Below are 16,032 nucleotides of genomic sequence, written 5' to 3'. Positions count from 1 at the left end.
GTGTGCCAACGATTCAATATGAAAGTGGTAAATTTCACAGGGAATTAAGGGGGAGGATCTAGGAGAGAAGATCCCAAAAGGAAAATAAGCCACTGGAGGTGACACCCCTGGAGGCTCCTCCAATGCCCAGCTGTTTGCATCAGCCCCTGTGCTAGGTGCTTCACGTGGTTACTCTGGAGAGTCGTCTCGAGATCATCCCCATTTGACACGTGAGGAAACAGGAAAGTTCGGGGATGTGAAATTGCTTGCTGGGGTCATTAGCTGTTCGGTGGCAGAGATAGGATTTCAGCCCTTGCCTGCCTGTTCTGAAGCCTGTCCTCTCTATGCCATGCGCTCCCGCCAAGGTCATGCAGGCATACCACTTCAAAACCATGCCTTCCTCGCTCACCATGGATCCCCAGGCCGGGCACCCAGCCTGGATGAATAAATGGGTGCAGGCCTGCAAGCACTGCAGCGAACCTTTCCCTGTGCAGTCGCCTAACTTCCAAGACACTTCCAGGAAGAGATGAGGCAGGGAGTCAAAGCTGCGAGCAGGAAATGAGAATCATGACACATGGTTTTCTGCACACCATGGGCTCTTTTCCCCTTGCTTGTACCCACAGCACCGTGGGCACCGCGGACATACTGCCTGTTCTTGCCTTTTGCTCCTTTCCTCCCCCAGCTCCCACGCGCTTGCTGGCTTCCGTGGCAGGCCCTAGCCCATCTCCTTCTATTACGTGGACATCTGCTCCTAAAGCTGCTTTTCAGTGGCTGCAGGCAATGCCCTAACTTCTAGCCATTTTTCTAAATGAAAACTTGTTTCCAGCCGCCTGTCACTGTGAAAGTGCTCTAGGACGGTCCAGATAACCAGATTCTAGCCCTTCCTGCGACTCATTGGGTGACTTTGGACAAATTTCCTCACCTTGGGCCCTCCTTTGTGTGCTAGCTTTTGAAAGGAAGCATGCAGACAGGGCCATCCTTGAGCAGCTAGAGGCCTGCAGGCCCAGTGCCACCTAGTCTGGACCACCCAGGAGATGAAGACCATGCACTTAGGACAGACGAAGAAAGGAGAAGCCTTCCTAGAGGAAAGGATTAGATCAGGAGGGACTTTTGATAAACCCAGTTCTTAAGAAATTAAATCACAGCAGAACCCCATTTGGCATATATGGTATTAGAAGTCAGGAATGAGACAGAAAGGGTCATGATCAATTCTAGAACGTCTATGACACCTCCTGTTTATTCACCTGGCTAATTCTCTGTACTGAATGGCAGTCAAGTCTTCAATCATTTAACAAATAGGTATTAAGCATATATTGTGGTTGCAGAGCTGAGCCAGACAGGTGAGGCACCAGTGCTCACAAAGCCCGCTCTCCAGGCTCAGGAACCCCAAGGACAGATGGGTACCTATCGTGCCAGGCAGCAGCACATGGCATCTAGAAGCAGGGCTTTCCTCAGTCCCTAGCTGGGAGAGCAGAAGCTGCAAGGGGAAGGGCGAGAAGTCCAGGCCTGCCTAACTGTGCAAGGTCTCTGGGCTGATCTCACGGTTACTTAGCCCCAGAACATACTCACGGCTGTGCCTGCCCTTCTTGCCCTTCTCCTTACTCAACCTTGGACTGGCTCTGCTCACTGAGCTGGGGGTACCTGTTTTGCAGCAAACCTCCTGCCCCTGGAACAGCAGTGCAGACGATCAGCAGCAGCCACTACATCCTTTGGGCAGGGAGGCAGGAGTGTGGCACACTGCCAGATGAGAAATTGCATCCCTAGCGCACAGCAGGGCTAATTAGCTGCTAAGGGGGCTTTGTCAGTGTTCACTGAGAATGTGGTCATGACAGGCAGGTAGCGATTCCTGCTTGGCCTGACTTGAGTGTGGAAGGCTCTCTGCTGTCAGCACTGGCTGCTTTTGGAGGTGGGTCCACTGCTGGGCACACACAGGTATGTGCAGTGGTACTGTCTGTGCAGGACGTAGCTGAGCCTGAAGGAAGAGGGACAGACTGGCAGGAAACCTGACAGGGAGCTGAGTGGAGTGAGGCAGATGTGTGTACATAAACACACCTGTCATGGGGAATATAAGGTGGTAAAGAACTAAGAAAGATAACCAGAACAGAAAGGAAAGATGCTACTGCGTCTCCCAGGAAGCAGCGTCTCAGGCAGGTCAGCCAACCTCTCTGGGCCAGGGTGCTGTGTCCAAGGTACCCAGGGCAGAGAGTGCATTGAAACACTTCGGAGAAGTGGCCTGTGCAGGCCACCAGGTCAGGACTGTGAAGAAAAGAGCCAGTGCTCTCAACGGGGGCACTTTTACCCCCCAGGGGACATGTGGTAACATCTGGAGACATTTTTGGTGGTCTCATCTGAAGGAGTGCTAGTGGCATTTAGTAGGTGGAAGCTAGGGATGTTGCTAAATGTACTATAATGCACAAGGCAGCCCCATCCCCAACAGAGGATTCTGCAGCTCCAAAGCATCACCATTGCCGAGACCCTGAGCTCAAGGAACAGGCTCAGACCTGCATTCTCTGTGACATGGGATCTGGGGAGAGTTGTGTGCCTCCTCATCTGAAAGATGGGGATAATGAACCTTAGCCAGGCTGGGCATGGTGGCTCATGCCTGTAATCCCAGCAGTTTGGGAGGCCAAGGCAGGCGGATCACCTGAGGCCGGGAGTTCAAGATCAGCCTGACCAACACAGTGAAACCCTGTCTCTACTAAAAATAATACAAAAATTAGCTGGGCGTGGTGACACGTGCCTGTAATCTCAGCTACTCAGGAGCCTGAGGCCAGAGAATCACTTAAACCCAGGAGGTAGAGGTTGTAGTGAGCTGATGCCACTGCACTCCAGCCTGATCGACAGAGCAAGACACTGTCTCAAAAAAAACAAAACAATTACTTGCGCTTCTCATCATACAACTTTATGAGACCCACTCCCCGAATACACAGGAAAACTGTTACCTTTCTAAAGGGCTCTTTCTTGAGCTTTTCTTAGTTTGAAACCTTCATGTTACTAAAGCATCTAGCATGGTGACTGGCATATAGTAGGTGCTCAATAAATATGAAAAAGAGAAAAGCAATACAGTAGTAAACAACAACAAAAAAATAGCCTGGCCGGGTATGGTGGCCTGTAATCCCAGCACTTTGGGAGGCCAAGGTGGGCGATCACAAGGTCAGGAGATAAAGACCAACCTGGCTAACATGGTGAAACCCTGTCTCTAATAAAAATACAAAAAAATTAGCCAGGCATGGTGGTGGGCACCTGTAGTCACAGCTGCTCAGGAGGCTGAGGCAGAAGAATGGCGTGAACCCAGGAGGCGGAGCTTGCAGTGAGCCAAGATCGCTGTCACTGCACTCCAGCCTGGGCAACAGGGTGAGACTCTGTCTCAGAAAAAAAAAGAAAAAAAGAAGAAATAGCCCACTTCCCCTCTTTGGCCAGTTTCTTCCATATCTCTGGGTCTCATTTTTTGCCTAGCCTTTCTATAAAGTTCTACACAGGCAGAGGGTAGTGATGCTAACAGAGGCTATCTTGAAAGCCCTCGAGGGGTCAGGGATAAGATTAAGGACAGGTAGCTAAGGAGATGGGAAGTTTTGCCAAATCCCAAGGGGCAGGCTCCCAGATCCATCCAGGAGTCCTGTGCTTACTGCCCTTGTGGGGCAGAAGCAAGCGTGGCGGCCGCACCAGGGGCTCAGCTCACTGGGAGGTTAGGCTTCCCAAAGAGCTGCACCAGCTGTGAACACTTACCCTACAGAAGCTGACTCAGAAAGTCAGACAGCAGCTTGGTGGTGGTGTGGGGTGGGGGTGGGGGGGGCAGTGAAGCCAGACCCCAGCCCCAAGAGTGCTGCCTTATCCTGTTCCTCCTAGAGCCCTTCCAATGTAACCAGCCTTGCAGAAGCTGCTGTGCAGGGACCAAGGGCATGATCCACCCTTGAACTTGCCATCCAACTGGGAGGGCCAGATGTACCCTTGAGATTTGATGAGTAAGAGACTGCTTCACAAAGTATGTGCAAGTGCTGGAACAGAGGGCAGGCGTACTCACAGCTGAGAAGCCAAGAGGCAGAACAGAGTGGGCCGGTGCCTAGGCAGACAAGCAAACATGAAGAGCTGCATTTTGTGAGTTCAAAATCCTTGCCATCTCGGACTACAGTTTCTGTCTCAAGCCTTTTGGAGCGGGGGGTGCCGACACCATCTTGTCCACACTGCTATAAGGACGAGGACACAGGCCAGCAGGGAGAGGCATCCTGCCTGGGCACTCCTGCCTTGTGGCTGGCCCTCTTCCCACTATGCCAACTTGCTTCCTAACATATGGTCTCCCCATCATTTCTACCAGGAAAGTGTGAAAAACGCCTGGCACATGGAGAAACTGAGGCAGAAAGGAAGGCCTGGCTCAAGGCTGTGGTGACTTGGAGATTCCAATCAGGGATCCTCCCAGATTAGATGTCAGGGCAGGGGAGGGACCTGGGTGTGCTTTGGGCCTACAGAGGGTAAAGGGACAAAGCAGGGCCTGCTCTTCTGGCAGGGGAGGCACAGATGCCCTTGGCTGACTTGCTTGGAGGCTGGTCCCTTCCCTCAAGCTGCCTCCCTAATCCCCAGAGACACCCACCCTCCACACCAGAGAGTGATCTCTTTGCCCCGTTGCAGTTTACACGTCATGTCCCATACCTTCAAGGTGTCCCCCTCGAGCTGAGGTGTAACACCCCCACACCCCACCTCCCCCCTCTCTCCCTTCCCTCCCTTCCAGAATGAGCTCATGCCACACTGCCTGGCCTTGGTGCCTAAGGAAACACTTCCCAGAAGCATTTCACCTTCATAAAAGCTCAGGGAGGTGGGCCAGAGTCCCTTCTCCACACGCCCTAGAAGCCAGCCTTGGGATTAACAGAGAAGACCCTGGGGACAGGCTCACCCTTCCTTTCCCTTCCCCTCCCCACTGCCAGAGAGATCGCATCTCCTCAATGGCCACCACATGTGGTCCCCACTTCCTGCTTCCTCAGAAGCAATGCCTGGCTCCCGCAGCCCAGCCAGAGCGGCCCCTTTTCTTGCTCTCACATCAGCTGCCTTGCAGACATCTGTACCCCTCCCCCAGGTGCTGGTAGTGTCCTAGGGTTTTTTAGAAGGAAAGAAAGAGGATGAGAGTTTGGTTCAGAGGTCAGAGGGCAAGAAAGTCTGCTGCGTGGCTCTTCCACAGGACTTGGATCTCCCATCGCCCTACCGGCAGGGCCGGCTCACAGAGTCTGTAGTTTGGCAATTTCTCCCAGGTCCATTCACAAACTCTCCTCAGCCCTCTCCAGTCACCCAACTGGGGAAGGCAGAGTGGAATTGCTTACTGGGTCTCCCAGCTCAGCCTCATGGCCATTAGGCTGACCTGCTCTGGCAAGGCACAGGCTCCTAAAAATGGCCTGACTCTCGCAGGAGGCAAAGGCCAGTCTGGCCAAAGTGTAACCTGGAAGCCCTGGTTGGTGAAGGGGTCCGAGGACCCCGTTAGAGTTGAGGGAGAAAAGGCAAATGCTCCTGTCCTCAGGGCCCAGCCTCCCACACCCCCAATCCCCTCTCAGCCAAGCTCCCTCCCTGCCTTGGGCTGTAAACCAAAGTATACTGACTGAGGGAAGGAGCAGTCCCAGGTAAAGGCCCTGTAAGGACCCCCACATAGGCCCGCAGCAGGCAGCAGCCGAGGAGGTCTCGACCACTCATGCCGAGACTGCCAGGACGGCACTGGGCAGGGAAAAAGAGACCTCAGTGCGAGCGCTCTCAGAACAGCAGTGTCAAATTCTGCCCCTCACTGCGGGAGGCCGCGGGATCTTCCCCTCATTCAAGTCTAGTTCAGGAGCCTGCAGGGACGGGGCCAGGAAGGCCACTGCAGCCAGTGCCCCTGCAGTTCCAGCTGCACCTTACATCTGGAGTTCAAAGGCTAGAGCAAGACTCGAACTTGGGATCCCAGGCTCAGGGCCCTGCCCTCTTCCCTTTTATTCCACCAATCTCTTGGGTGGGGAGCGGCGTGGGGAACCAGAAGCACCAGGAAGCCTGGGAAAGGAGAAGCCACTGCAGCTGCCCCAGACACCCCGCCCCATAAAGGTTTAAAGAATGGGCCGTCACCCCATCTGGCGATCAGCGGACGGGGTGGGGCACAAAGGCGAGCAGACACTGGTCAAGCTTCCACTTCATGTAAACAAGGAGGCCGTGGCACTGACCCCCGCCCAGCCACCGACAGTCCGGTGGAGGCGTGTGACTGAGATGCTTCGGACCCTCTCATTTGGGATCCAGCGTCCCTGAGGCCAGGACGGAGGCTGCAGGGCAGAAGGCCAGTTGGCGTCTGATGTGCAAACTGGTGCAGTGTGCGACCTGCGCTCTCCACGGCACAGGGCAGGGCAGGCAGGCATCCACACGTCCTGCCCACCACCATCCCGCAGCTCAGGAAATCACACAGTTGCTAGGCTTGGCAGAACTGGGACTTGTTTTACCTGCAGAGGCAAGGGACAGAGGCGGGGAAGGATGTAAGTGAAACGCTTGGTGGATTCAGCTTCAGTTCCTACCCTGTGTGCTGTCCACATCTCCAGTTGAGGGGCTGGGGTCACTGTCTCCCTCCCAAGCTGCTGATCTGGAAACCAAGTCAATAGGGCACCCGGGAAAGTAGAAGGGAAGATTCTGCCTGTCCCAGCAGCCTCGGCGGGAGCCCCACTGGGTGGGACATCAAGGTGACAGCCATCTCCTGACCAAAGAGGGGTGGGGGAAGGATCCAGGCTGCAGAATCAATGACAACAACCATCAAGTCCAAAGTCTTGGCTGCTCTGTCTACAGACTAGCCATTCTTTTGTTTCTTTACTTTTCTAATAAACTTGCTTTCACACATACACACACACACACACACACACGTCTAGCCAAGAGGCCGCTCACTACCAGCTAGTACATGCAGCTCCACTGCCTGCAAAGTAAGACTGCGGTCCTTCTCTCTGGTTCCCCTCCCGGGCTGCCCCATTCTACCGCTGAGGTGCCCACAGCTCCCGGAGCCAGCCAGCGACAGTGCCAGAGCCTGGCCTTCCCGGTCCAGTTCCAGCTCCTTCTGCCACAGGCCGCCTAGGCTGGAAGAAGGAAAGCTGGCGCCTCAGGAAAGGCTGGCGCTGGCCAAGAGCTGCCACCGTGGGGTGGATCACACTGCTTAGGACGCGGCTTTGAAGGGAGGACGGAGAGGAACGCGCTGCCTGTAGGGAGGGAAGGGGGAGAGAAAGCTGCCCCCCGCCCCCCGCCAGAGAACCTGATTTCTCCTCTTCCCCAGGCCTCTACCATTCCTTCCCACTCTCTTTACAGTCCTGAGATGAGGCCTGCGGTTCCTTTGGCTGGATTCCTGCTCTCGGACCTCCAGAGGGAGTGCAGGGGAATAGCGAGGCAGGCCTGACACCTGCAGGCCTGCGAGGTGTCGGGCGCTGGAGCAGGGAGCCCATGTCCTCGGAGCGCTGGCTGCCTTTCCCCAGGTGGAAGGCACTCGTGTTATTTCCTGCCAGTTCCCCTCTACACAGCGAGGGCTGCCTCCCTGGTGCTCACACAACCTTCCAGTATCACTTCAGCTGTGAATTTAATTAAGGCCATGTCTGCCTCCTCTCCTGGGCCATGAGCAGGACCCACTGAACAGAGCCCAACTTGGAGCCCTGCCCTGCCACACAGGCTGCTGCTCCTGCCCACTGCACTGTGACCCACGGCCTCGGGCCTCATCCATCCAGGCAGACTGAATGAGCTCTTCAGGACTGACCACAAATCTGCTGCACCCTCATTAAGGGTGTTCCCCCACCTTTGGGCAGGAGGCTGCGCCCCAAGGGCTCCATGGCCAAGGCGCTGGGGGTCACTTTCCGCAGTGGTGCTGAGCGCGTCTGGGGCGGCTCTGCTAGTGGGATGAAATGCGGCCGTCTTAGAGTCACTCACTGCTGCAGTGGACACATTTGTCCCCATTTCCCCCCATCAGCTGGTTTGATTTGTGTGGCCCACTAAGCAGATGTCAGTTCCTCCCCAGAGGCAGCAGCATTTTGGAGGCAGGTAAGCAAATCAACCTCCAGATCGTTAAACAGGGGAGGCGGTGTAGCTGGGGGTGGGATGGTGGGGGGTGGTGGTGGGGGTAGCTGCTTCCCAAGCCTGCACACCACCCGGCTGGCTGCCTCCGGGAGAAGCCTGGCAAGGCAGGGGCAGGGCCCGTCTTCACCAGCACCATGCTCCCCACTTTTTTGTAAGGCAGGGTGAAAGCCTGGAGACAGCACCTAGACTCAGAATTCATTTCCTAGCCCCGGACAGGACAGAGAAACTGGCTTGGCTTGAGGACAAACTCTGTGTCCCTTGTCATTCCCTGAGTGCTCACATATTGGGAGCTGACCACGTGTGGGGAGTCAGCCCTGCTCAGGTGAACAGGGAAGGTGTATAAATGGCCAGAATAGTCTTTTTTACAAAGTATGCGTGGCCTGGGAGCTTCAGAGGTGACGCCGAGGTGGAGCTGAAAACGGGTGCAGGGTGGGAGGAGGGGCCGCTCAGCGGAGCAGAGCCATGTGATGTAAGCATGGGGTGAGGGTGGCAGCCTGGGGCACTCGGGACCTGCAGTCAGTCTGGTTTGCTGGCAGGTGAGGTGGTGCGGGAGAGAGGGAGGCAGAGGTCACCCACACGGAAGCCATGACAAGGACAATGATGTGCAAACCGCATGCACAGGCTCCAGGGCTTCGCATTCCCTGTATCTGGAAGAGTCTTCCGTCAGATGTCCACAGGGCCCTCTCCTTCCATTGAAGTCTTGCTCCGAGGCTCCTTGGTTAGAGAGGCCTTCCCTGGCACCCTTTATAGAAGGGTCATCCTCCCCTAATCCTCGTCTCTCCCCAGGGTAACATGCTCCATAAAAGCAGGGACCATGTTCATTCTGTTCACAGCTGTGCCAGGAACTTAGAGCAGGGCCTGGCACAGAGCAGACACTTCGTAGACACTTGAATAAAATGCATGAGACAGCAATGGCGAGCTACTTAGGGGTTTAGCACAATCCTAGTAACAACAGTAATAACAGCAGCAGATGCACTAGATGCAGCAAGAGCAAGAGAGAGATCTGAGACCTGTGGCCCCAAGGGATGACACAGGAGAACAAGTCCCCCAATCCAGCGGCCTGGCAGCCACAGCTCTACAGAGCCAGACCACACTGCCAGCCAGGGGGCCAACCACACATAAATCCAGGGACCCCAGGAGAGTTCTGGAAAGGGACTGTCACTGCAGGTCACCTCAGAGAAACTGGGAAGCAAAGCACAGGCCCAGGGACTCTGGGGCAGGAAAGGACCCCGAGGCACTCTGGGAAGCAAGTTGCTGCTGTCGTCTTCCTCTTGGCCCCCACAACACCGTGGGAAAGGGCTGGTCCTCTATTTGGGGCTCTGGCTCTTCCAAACAGTTTTTTTTGTTTGTTTTGTTTTGTTTTTTGAGACAGATTCCTGCTGTGTCACCCAGGCTGGAGTGCAGTGGTGTGATCTCCACTCACTGCAACCTCCGCCTCCCGGGTTTAAGAGATTCTCCTGTTTCAGCCTCCCGCATAGCTGGGACTACAGGCAAGTGCCACCATGCCTGGCTAATTTTTTGTATTTTTAGTAGAGACGGGATTTCACCGTGTTAGCCAGGATGATCTTGATCTCCTGACCTCATGATCTGCCCACCTAGGCCTCCAAAAGTGCTGGGATTACAGGCATGAGCCACCACGCCGGGCCCAAACAGTCTTTAAAGGTGCAGGGAAACGGTGCCGATCCTAGCCTCCTGGAGATGGCCATGATATCTGCAGAAGGCTGGGGAGGCAGGAGATCACACTGCCCTTTCTCCCTGGGCAGCCACGGACACAGGGCCTGGCCTCTCTGAACCTCAGGGGTCTCATTGTGAGATGCTGTCATCAAGCAGGATGGCAGCGAGGAGGACGCCAGTTCCATGTGATGGAGTATGGCACCATGTCTCTCACCACTTCAAAAGTGTTGGCCATTTCCCAGTCATCTCCCTGGGGGAACTGGGTGGGGTCTCAGGCACAGCACAGGGATCTCCTCCCCTAGGCTGGCAGCACTCAAAGGGCAGGGCCTCATCTGTGTTTCCTCAGTCGCCACGGAGTCGGCTGGTCTGAGGACCCTCTGCACTGGGCAGCTACACTGGAAAATGAGGGCCCTAATTTAAAATGCAGATTCCTAAGCCCTGCCCAGTGGTACAGACTCTATTTGTTGGATTTTATTTTTATCTTTAAAAATTCTATTATTATTATTTTGAGATGGAGTCTCGCTCTGTCACCCAGGCTGGTGTGATCTCAGCTCACTGCAGCCTCTGCCTCCTGGGTTCAAGGGATTCTCCTGCTTCAGCCTCCCAAGTAGCTGGGATTACAGGCACCTCCCACCATGCCCAGCTAATTTTTGTATTTTTAGTAGAGACAGGGTTTCACCATGTTGGCCAGGCTGGTCTCGAACTCCTGACCTCAGGTGATCCAACCGCCTCGGCCTCCCCAAGCGTATTTGTTGCATTTTAAAATTTGTATTTACTTTTACTTTTATTTTTTTGAGACAGGGTCTCTCTGTCATCCAGACTGGAGTGCAGTGGCACAATCACAGCTGACTGCAGCCTCGACTTCCCAGGCTCAAGTGATCCTCCTGCCTCCACCTCCCAAGTAGCTGGGACTACAGGCACACGGCACTACCCCCAGCTAATTAATTTTTTTTTTTAAGAGTTGGGGACTTGCTATGTTGCCCAGGCTAGTCTGGAACTCCTGGGCTCAAGGGATCTTCCCAGCTCAGCCTCCCAAAGCACTGGGATTACAGGCATGAGCCACCGCACCTGGCCTCGTTGCATTTTTACCAAGGCTCTCCACTGAGGCTGCTCTGTGAGTTTGGGGGTCCCTGACCCAGGGAGCCTGTGCGGAGGGCACAGTAGCTCCAGAATAAGGGATGAACACTCCCAGCAGGAGGCGAGGGCGGAGGGAAGACGTAGAAGGAAGAGGCGCCTAGCTTCTGCCACCAGAGTGCGCCGTGAGCCTTGAAACCGCTGGGCACCCCTGGCCCCCAGCTGGATCCCCAGCCAGAAAGGAGGAAGCAACTTCCCTAAGGTTCTCCCAAGGGCCACACCTGGGTTTGCAAAAATTTGCATGCTGTTTGACAACTATATACTCCTTATCAAGCAATTTTACAGGCTGTCAGCTCTGAGCTTTTTCTATTTTTTCTCTTATGACAGAAACTGTCATCAACCCAGGTTCTCCCTTGACAAGAGGGCAGCAGAGACAGAAAGAACAGAGGCAGAATCTGAACTCCAGGGGACCTTGGAAACCCTCAATAGTGCACTCCCCCCCCCCCCTTCTAGATGAGGACACAGCCCCAGGGAGGGGACGGATGTGTCCTGGGTACAGGGAGCAATGTGTCCCGAATTGAGAGCCAGGTGGCAGCTGCTCTGGGAGGTTCTGAACATTTACCAGGGGAAGGGGACACTTTCCCTGCATCGGGGCCCAAAGGCAGGAGCTCAGGTTCTCACTGATTCCCACCGTGGGCGCCCCATGCTGTCAGGGGCCCACCTTCTCACATATGCAGTCCTGGCTGCTTAGCTGCTGCTGCCTGAGGGGAGACACTGAAGCAGCCCCACTTGGCCATGGTGTGGGAAGCTGGAGGCCGTGAAAAAGGGCCTCTTAGGAGAGGAGCTCCTGGCCAGGCATGGTGGCTTGTGCCTATAATCCCAGTGCTTTGGGAGGCCCAGAGGTAGGAGGATCACTTGAGGCCAGGAGACCAGCCTGGGCAACATGATGAGAGACCCTGTCTATACAAACAATTTAAAAAATTAGCCAGGCATGGTGACACACACCTCTGATCCCAGCTACTCAGGAGGCTGAGATGGGAGAATCGCTTGAACCCAGGCGGTTGAGGTTGCAATGAGCTGTGGTCGCACCACTGCACTCCAGCGAGACGTTGTCTTAAAAACAAACAAAACCAGCAAAAGACAGGAGAGGAGCTGCTGCTTCTCCCTCAGGCCTTGGGAGGGAGAGGAAAGGTGCGTGAATTTCAGGGCTGCAGGTACTGGGCGCCCACCCAGGTGGGCAGAAGCCTTACCGGAGGAGGCTGCTCTGTGTTCGTCTAAAGGACGGACGAAGAACGGGATGATGGTTCCGGGCATCCCCGGACCTTCCTGGCTGTCCGTGCCCTCGCCCTCACTATTCCCTCTCTCTCTCTATCCCAGCATCAGGTGCCCTGGAGAGGAGCTTCCCAAGGGCACCGTCTGTGTCTGCAAGGCTGGCTCCTGGGCACCGTGTGCAGACACCAGAGAGCGGCAGCAGGGGCAGGGCCGCCGTGACCACCCGAGATGTGGGAGCAGGGACATGGATGTGGAGGGACACGCAGAAGGCAGCGGGAAGGGACAAGACAATGGGCTTTGAGTTTCCATGGAAACTGCACCTCAGGGCGAGGGGCTGAAGGAAGAGAAAGCTTCCACTCCACTTCAGTCAGGACTCGGGAAATAGCCCTTGCTGCTGTCGGCTCACCCCCTCCTTCCCCTCTTCCCCCTCCTTCCCCTCTTCCCCTCCCTCCCTTGCCAGGTGTTCACCATGGCAACCCTTCCTCCAAACCAGAGGTACAGAGCAGCAGCAGCAGCAGCAGCTGATGTTAGGGGAGCCAGGGAGCCCAGGAGGAATGGGGATGGGGCCAGCCACCCCTCCCCTGACAGAACATGGCTGTGCCCATGCCTGGTCTTGAATCCTGGCCTTACTACCACTTCCTGTGACCTGGGACCACTTCATTCACCTCTCCGAGCCACCTGCCACCTCTGTGCTTGAAGGGTGGTTGTGGGGGCAGAAGGGGAGAGAGAGTGCCTGTGCAGGACCTGGCAGGCCAGCAGCTCAGTCAACGTCTCCAGGCCAAACGGAAGGAACGCCCTGACACTCCCACTGTGCCCACAGCCACAGAGGCGCCCAGGCCTGTTCCAACTCCAAGAAGCAAAGTTAGCCAACATTTCCTGAGCACAGAATGTGTCAGACTCCAAAGCAGTGCTGGGGAATTAGCAGAGGGGATGACACTTGTGCTCCCTGCTCTCACGCCATCACAATCTGGTTAAAGCTGGTGTGCAGGAATGCAGGAGTCCTGGGAGCCCTTGGGCCAGGCACACAAGACCTCAGGCCCTGCCATCGCCCACCTGGCCAGCCAGAGCCCAGTTCTCATCACTGGGCTCCACAGTGATGGAGGGAGAAACCCCACCATGGAAAGTCCCCTGACTCAGGGATGCAGAGATGAGAAAGGCACCGCCACCAGCCACCTGAAAGGCCACCCCGGAGACTGCTGCAGAGAGAGACATAAAGTCCAGGGCCTCCTGGGGATCCCAGAGAGATGCCCAGAAAGATGCTGCCATGGAACAATCCCACCCAGGGACAAGCAGCTGGGCAGACAGCACTCAGCAGAGGGACGTGGAGAAACCAAGTCGGACTGCCCGTCACAGAGACAGGAAACCGGGTCAGGGCACCAGGAGGGTACAGGGGAGGATGGGGTGTGTCTAACCAGGTGAGATCCTGACAATAGGTGATCTGGCAAGGAAGAAGGTTTGCTAGAAAGAGCCCTCAACTCAGAGCCAGGGTCGAGCCGCAGCCATGCACCCCACTGTGCGGAGCCCCCGTTTCTTCACTTACAAAGGAGAAAGTTTCTCAGCTTATTTGATTTGTTGGGTTACCATGAGGGCTGATCTGAATGCCTTCTAGCAGTAGCATTAGAAGCTCTGAGACCCCCCCATGCCAAGCCTGGAATCCTTCTCTTTTTTCAGAGAAGAGGAAAATGAAACTCAGAACTGCAGGACTTGCCCAAGGCCGCGAGGCAGCTAACGGCCGGGGCCAGAATGGGAACCAAGGACCCCGGAATCCCAGAGCTCCTGCCCTCTCTGTGCCCACAGATGGAATCTACTCCTCTGCAGGTATGAGGCAGTGCTCCTGGATAAGAGCCGATGCGGGGCCAGGGCCAGAGGCCCGGGGAGGCACCAGGCCAGAGGGAAGAGGGCTCACCTGAGATGTCAGCACTGGAATTCTCGTTGGGCCTCTTCCCCGTCAGAAACTCCACTTCAGAGAAGGTCTCGGTGGAGACAGAGCTGGCCATGCCATTGGGCGCCGCAGGCCTCTTGGCTCGGCGACTGAAGAGCCTGCTGCTGAAGCGCCTGGCAGGGGCGGCCTCCCCCCGGGCCGCTTCTCCCATGCCATTTCGGCTGGGTGCCTCTCGGGATTTGGGCTTCAGGTCTCTGTGCGTGTGAGAGACCATCCTACCGTCCTTCCGGCTCAGCTCTCCCAAGGGGATGGGCTCCACGGGGGGCAGCACCTGCTCCACTGTAACCAGGTCTTTCAGGAAGCTCTCCAGGCGCCGGGCCGACTCGCCACCGCTGGCGCCCTCCTCCTGCCCCTCCGGGTTGCCGCCCGCCTCCCGCTGTTGCCGGGCAGCCCAGCGCATCATCTCCCCAGGCGGGTGGCGGCAGCCTGACACCAAGGCGTACTTGGGGTTGATAAGCTTTCGAGCCACAGTGGAGGAGTAATGGAGGCCAACCCTGCCCGCCAGGCTCAGCTGCCGGTACAAGTCCACCTCCTCGGAGATGGCGTACAGCTCCCGGAACTCCGTGTCAAAGGGCTCCACGTTCTGCCCTGTCAGGAGCAGGAGGAGGTTTCTGTCCACATGGGAGGAACTCCAGGTGAACCTGGGAACATGGGGACAGAAAAGCAAGACACATGTGCCCAGGCCTCTCTCTTGCCCTGCCCCCGCCCCCACCTGCCCCTCCGCTGTGGCCAGACCCTTGCCGCAGGTGTACGGCTCCTTGTGGGCCACACGCTGGACTGGACTCCCTCCACCCACCCGTAGCCTCCCTTTCCCCAGAGCTTGGCCTCAAATGAAGCAAGCAGGCAGTGGGTGCAGGGAAAGAGCATGGGAAGTCAGGCCTGCATTCAAACCTGGTTTATATTCTCGTGTGCCTTGTAAGCTGGGGCTCCCAGGACATATGTTCACAGGGTTGTTGTGAGGCGCAAATGAAGTAACTCATATAAAACATTTAGCTCAGTCCCTGGCACAAACACACATTTAAAAAATAGTAACTGCAGCTGCCACTATTATGAATATTATTCTACTCTGTATTGGTTCTTTTCTGATTTTTTTAAGCATTTAGTGTCTGCAGAAACCCATACTCTGACCATGTGACAGGACTTACCCTGCTATTCACTGTTTCATGTGCTCAGGTCTCTCTTCTCGTCACCTATATTTTAATTTACTTGGAGGGCAGAGATTACACAGATACAGTCTCTCGTGTTCCTGGTAAATTATTTTAAAATCAGAATTCTGAGGCCAGGCTCACACCTGTAATCTCAGCATTTTGGGAGGCTGAGGCGGGCGGATCACTTGAGGTCAAAAGTTCGAGACCAGCCTGGCCAACATGGTGAAATCCCTTCTCTACTAAAAATACAAAAATTAGCTGGGCATGGTGGTAGGCACCTGTAATCCCAGCTACTCGGGAGGCTGAGGCAGGAGAATCGCTTGAATCCGGGAGGCAGAGGTTGCAGTGAGCCGAGATCACGCCACTGCAGTCCAGCCTGGGCAACAGAGCAAGACTCCATCTCAAAAAAAAAAAAAAAAAAATTCTGGCGACATTCCCTGCACACCACACCTTCCCGTTTCTTTCCAGATCTGGTGCATCCCACTTCCTGCTTCTCCTACCTAATGACTAGCCTCAAAATGCAACCGGCTGCAAATGGACCATGAAAAGCAGACAGTGCGTAATGCCTAGGAAGAGTTGACCCTCTTTCTAGAATAATCCATCAACCAGGAAGTTTGAGGGAAGGGACTGGGCAGAAAGCTGTCCTTTGCTATTGCGTCAGATGATCCCTGTTACAACTCATGATGACGGAGGCTCCAGTCTGGCATCTTCCTGAACACCTACCTGGAATCAGGGCCTCCTGGGCCCTTCTTTGACCCGGCCCAACTCACCTGTAAGATCCAGTGGCCACTTTGTCACCATCCACCATCAGGAACCTTGATGACAGGGTCCCCTTGATCCTCCCCATGGGCATGTAGAAGCCGACGCCTGTCACAGAGCGGACACGGATGTTCTGTTGGGAAGAGT

The 16,032-nt window shown here is 55.5% G+C and overlaps 1 protein-coding gene across 1 annotated transcript in view; it reads right to left on the bottom strand.

The window, feature by feature from the left end:
- Nucleotides 1-6,103: 6,103 nt before the first annotated feature.
- Nucleotides 6,104-16,032, bottom strand: part of FAM83F (family with sequence similarity 83 member F) — a 34,961-nt gene continuing 25,032 nt past the window's right edge. The window contains exons 3-5 of the mRNA XM_004063509.5: nucleotides 15,897-16,018; nucleotides 13,943-14,619; nucleotides 6,104-6,416 (exon numbers count right to left, since the gene is read on the bottom strand). Of these exons, the coding sequence (XP_004063557.2) occupies nucleotides 6,367-6,416; nucleotides 13,943-14,619; nucleotides 15,897-16,018 (849 nt within the window). The 3' untranslated portion in view covers nucleotides 6,104-6,366. The remainder of the gene's footprint in view (nucleotides 6,417-13,942; nucleotides 14,620-15,896; nucleotides 16,019-16,032) is intronic.

The sequence above is a fragment of the Gorilla gorilla genome, chromosome 23 (assembly GCF_029281585.2).
Source record: "Gorilla gorilla gorilla isolate KB3781 chromosome 23, NHGRI_mGorGor1-v2.1_pri, whole genome shotgun sequence".
NCBI lineage: Eukaryota > Metazoa > Chordata > Mammalia > Primates > Hominidae > Gorilla > Gorilla gorilla.
This window is presented reverse-complemented; position numbering and strand designations above follow the sequence as displayed.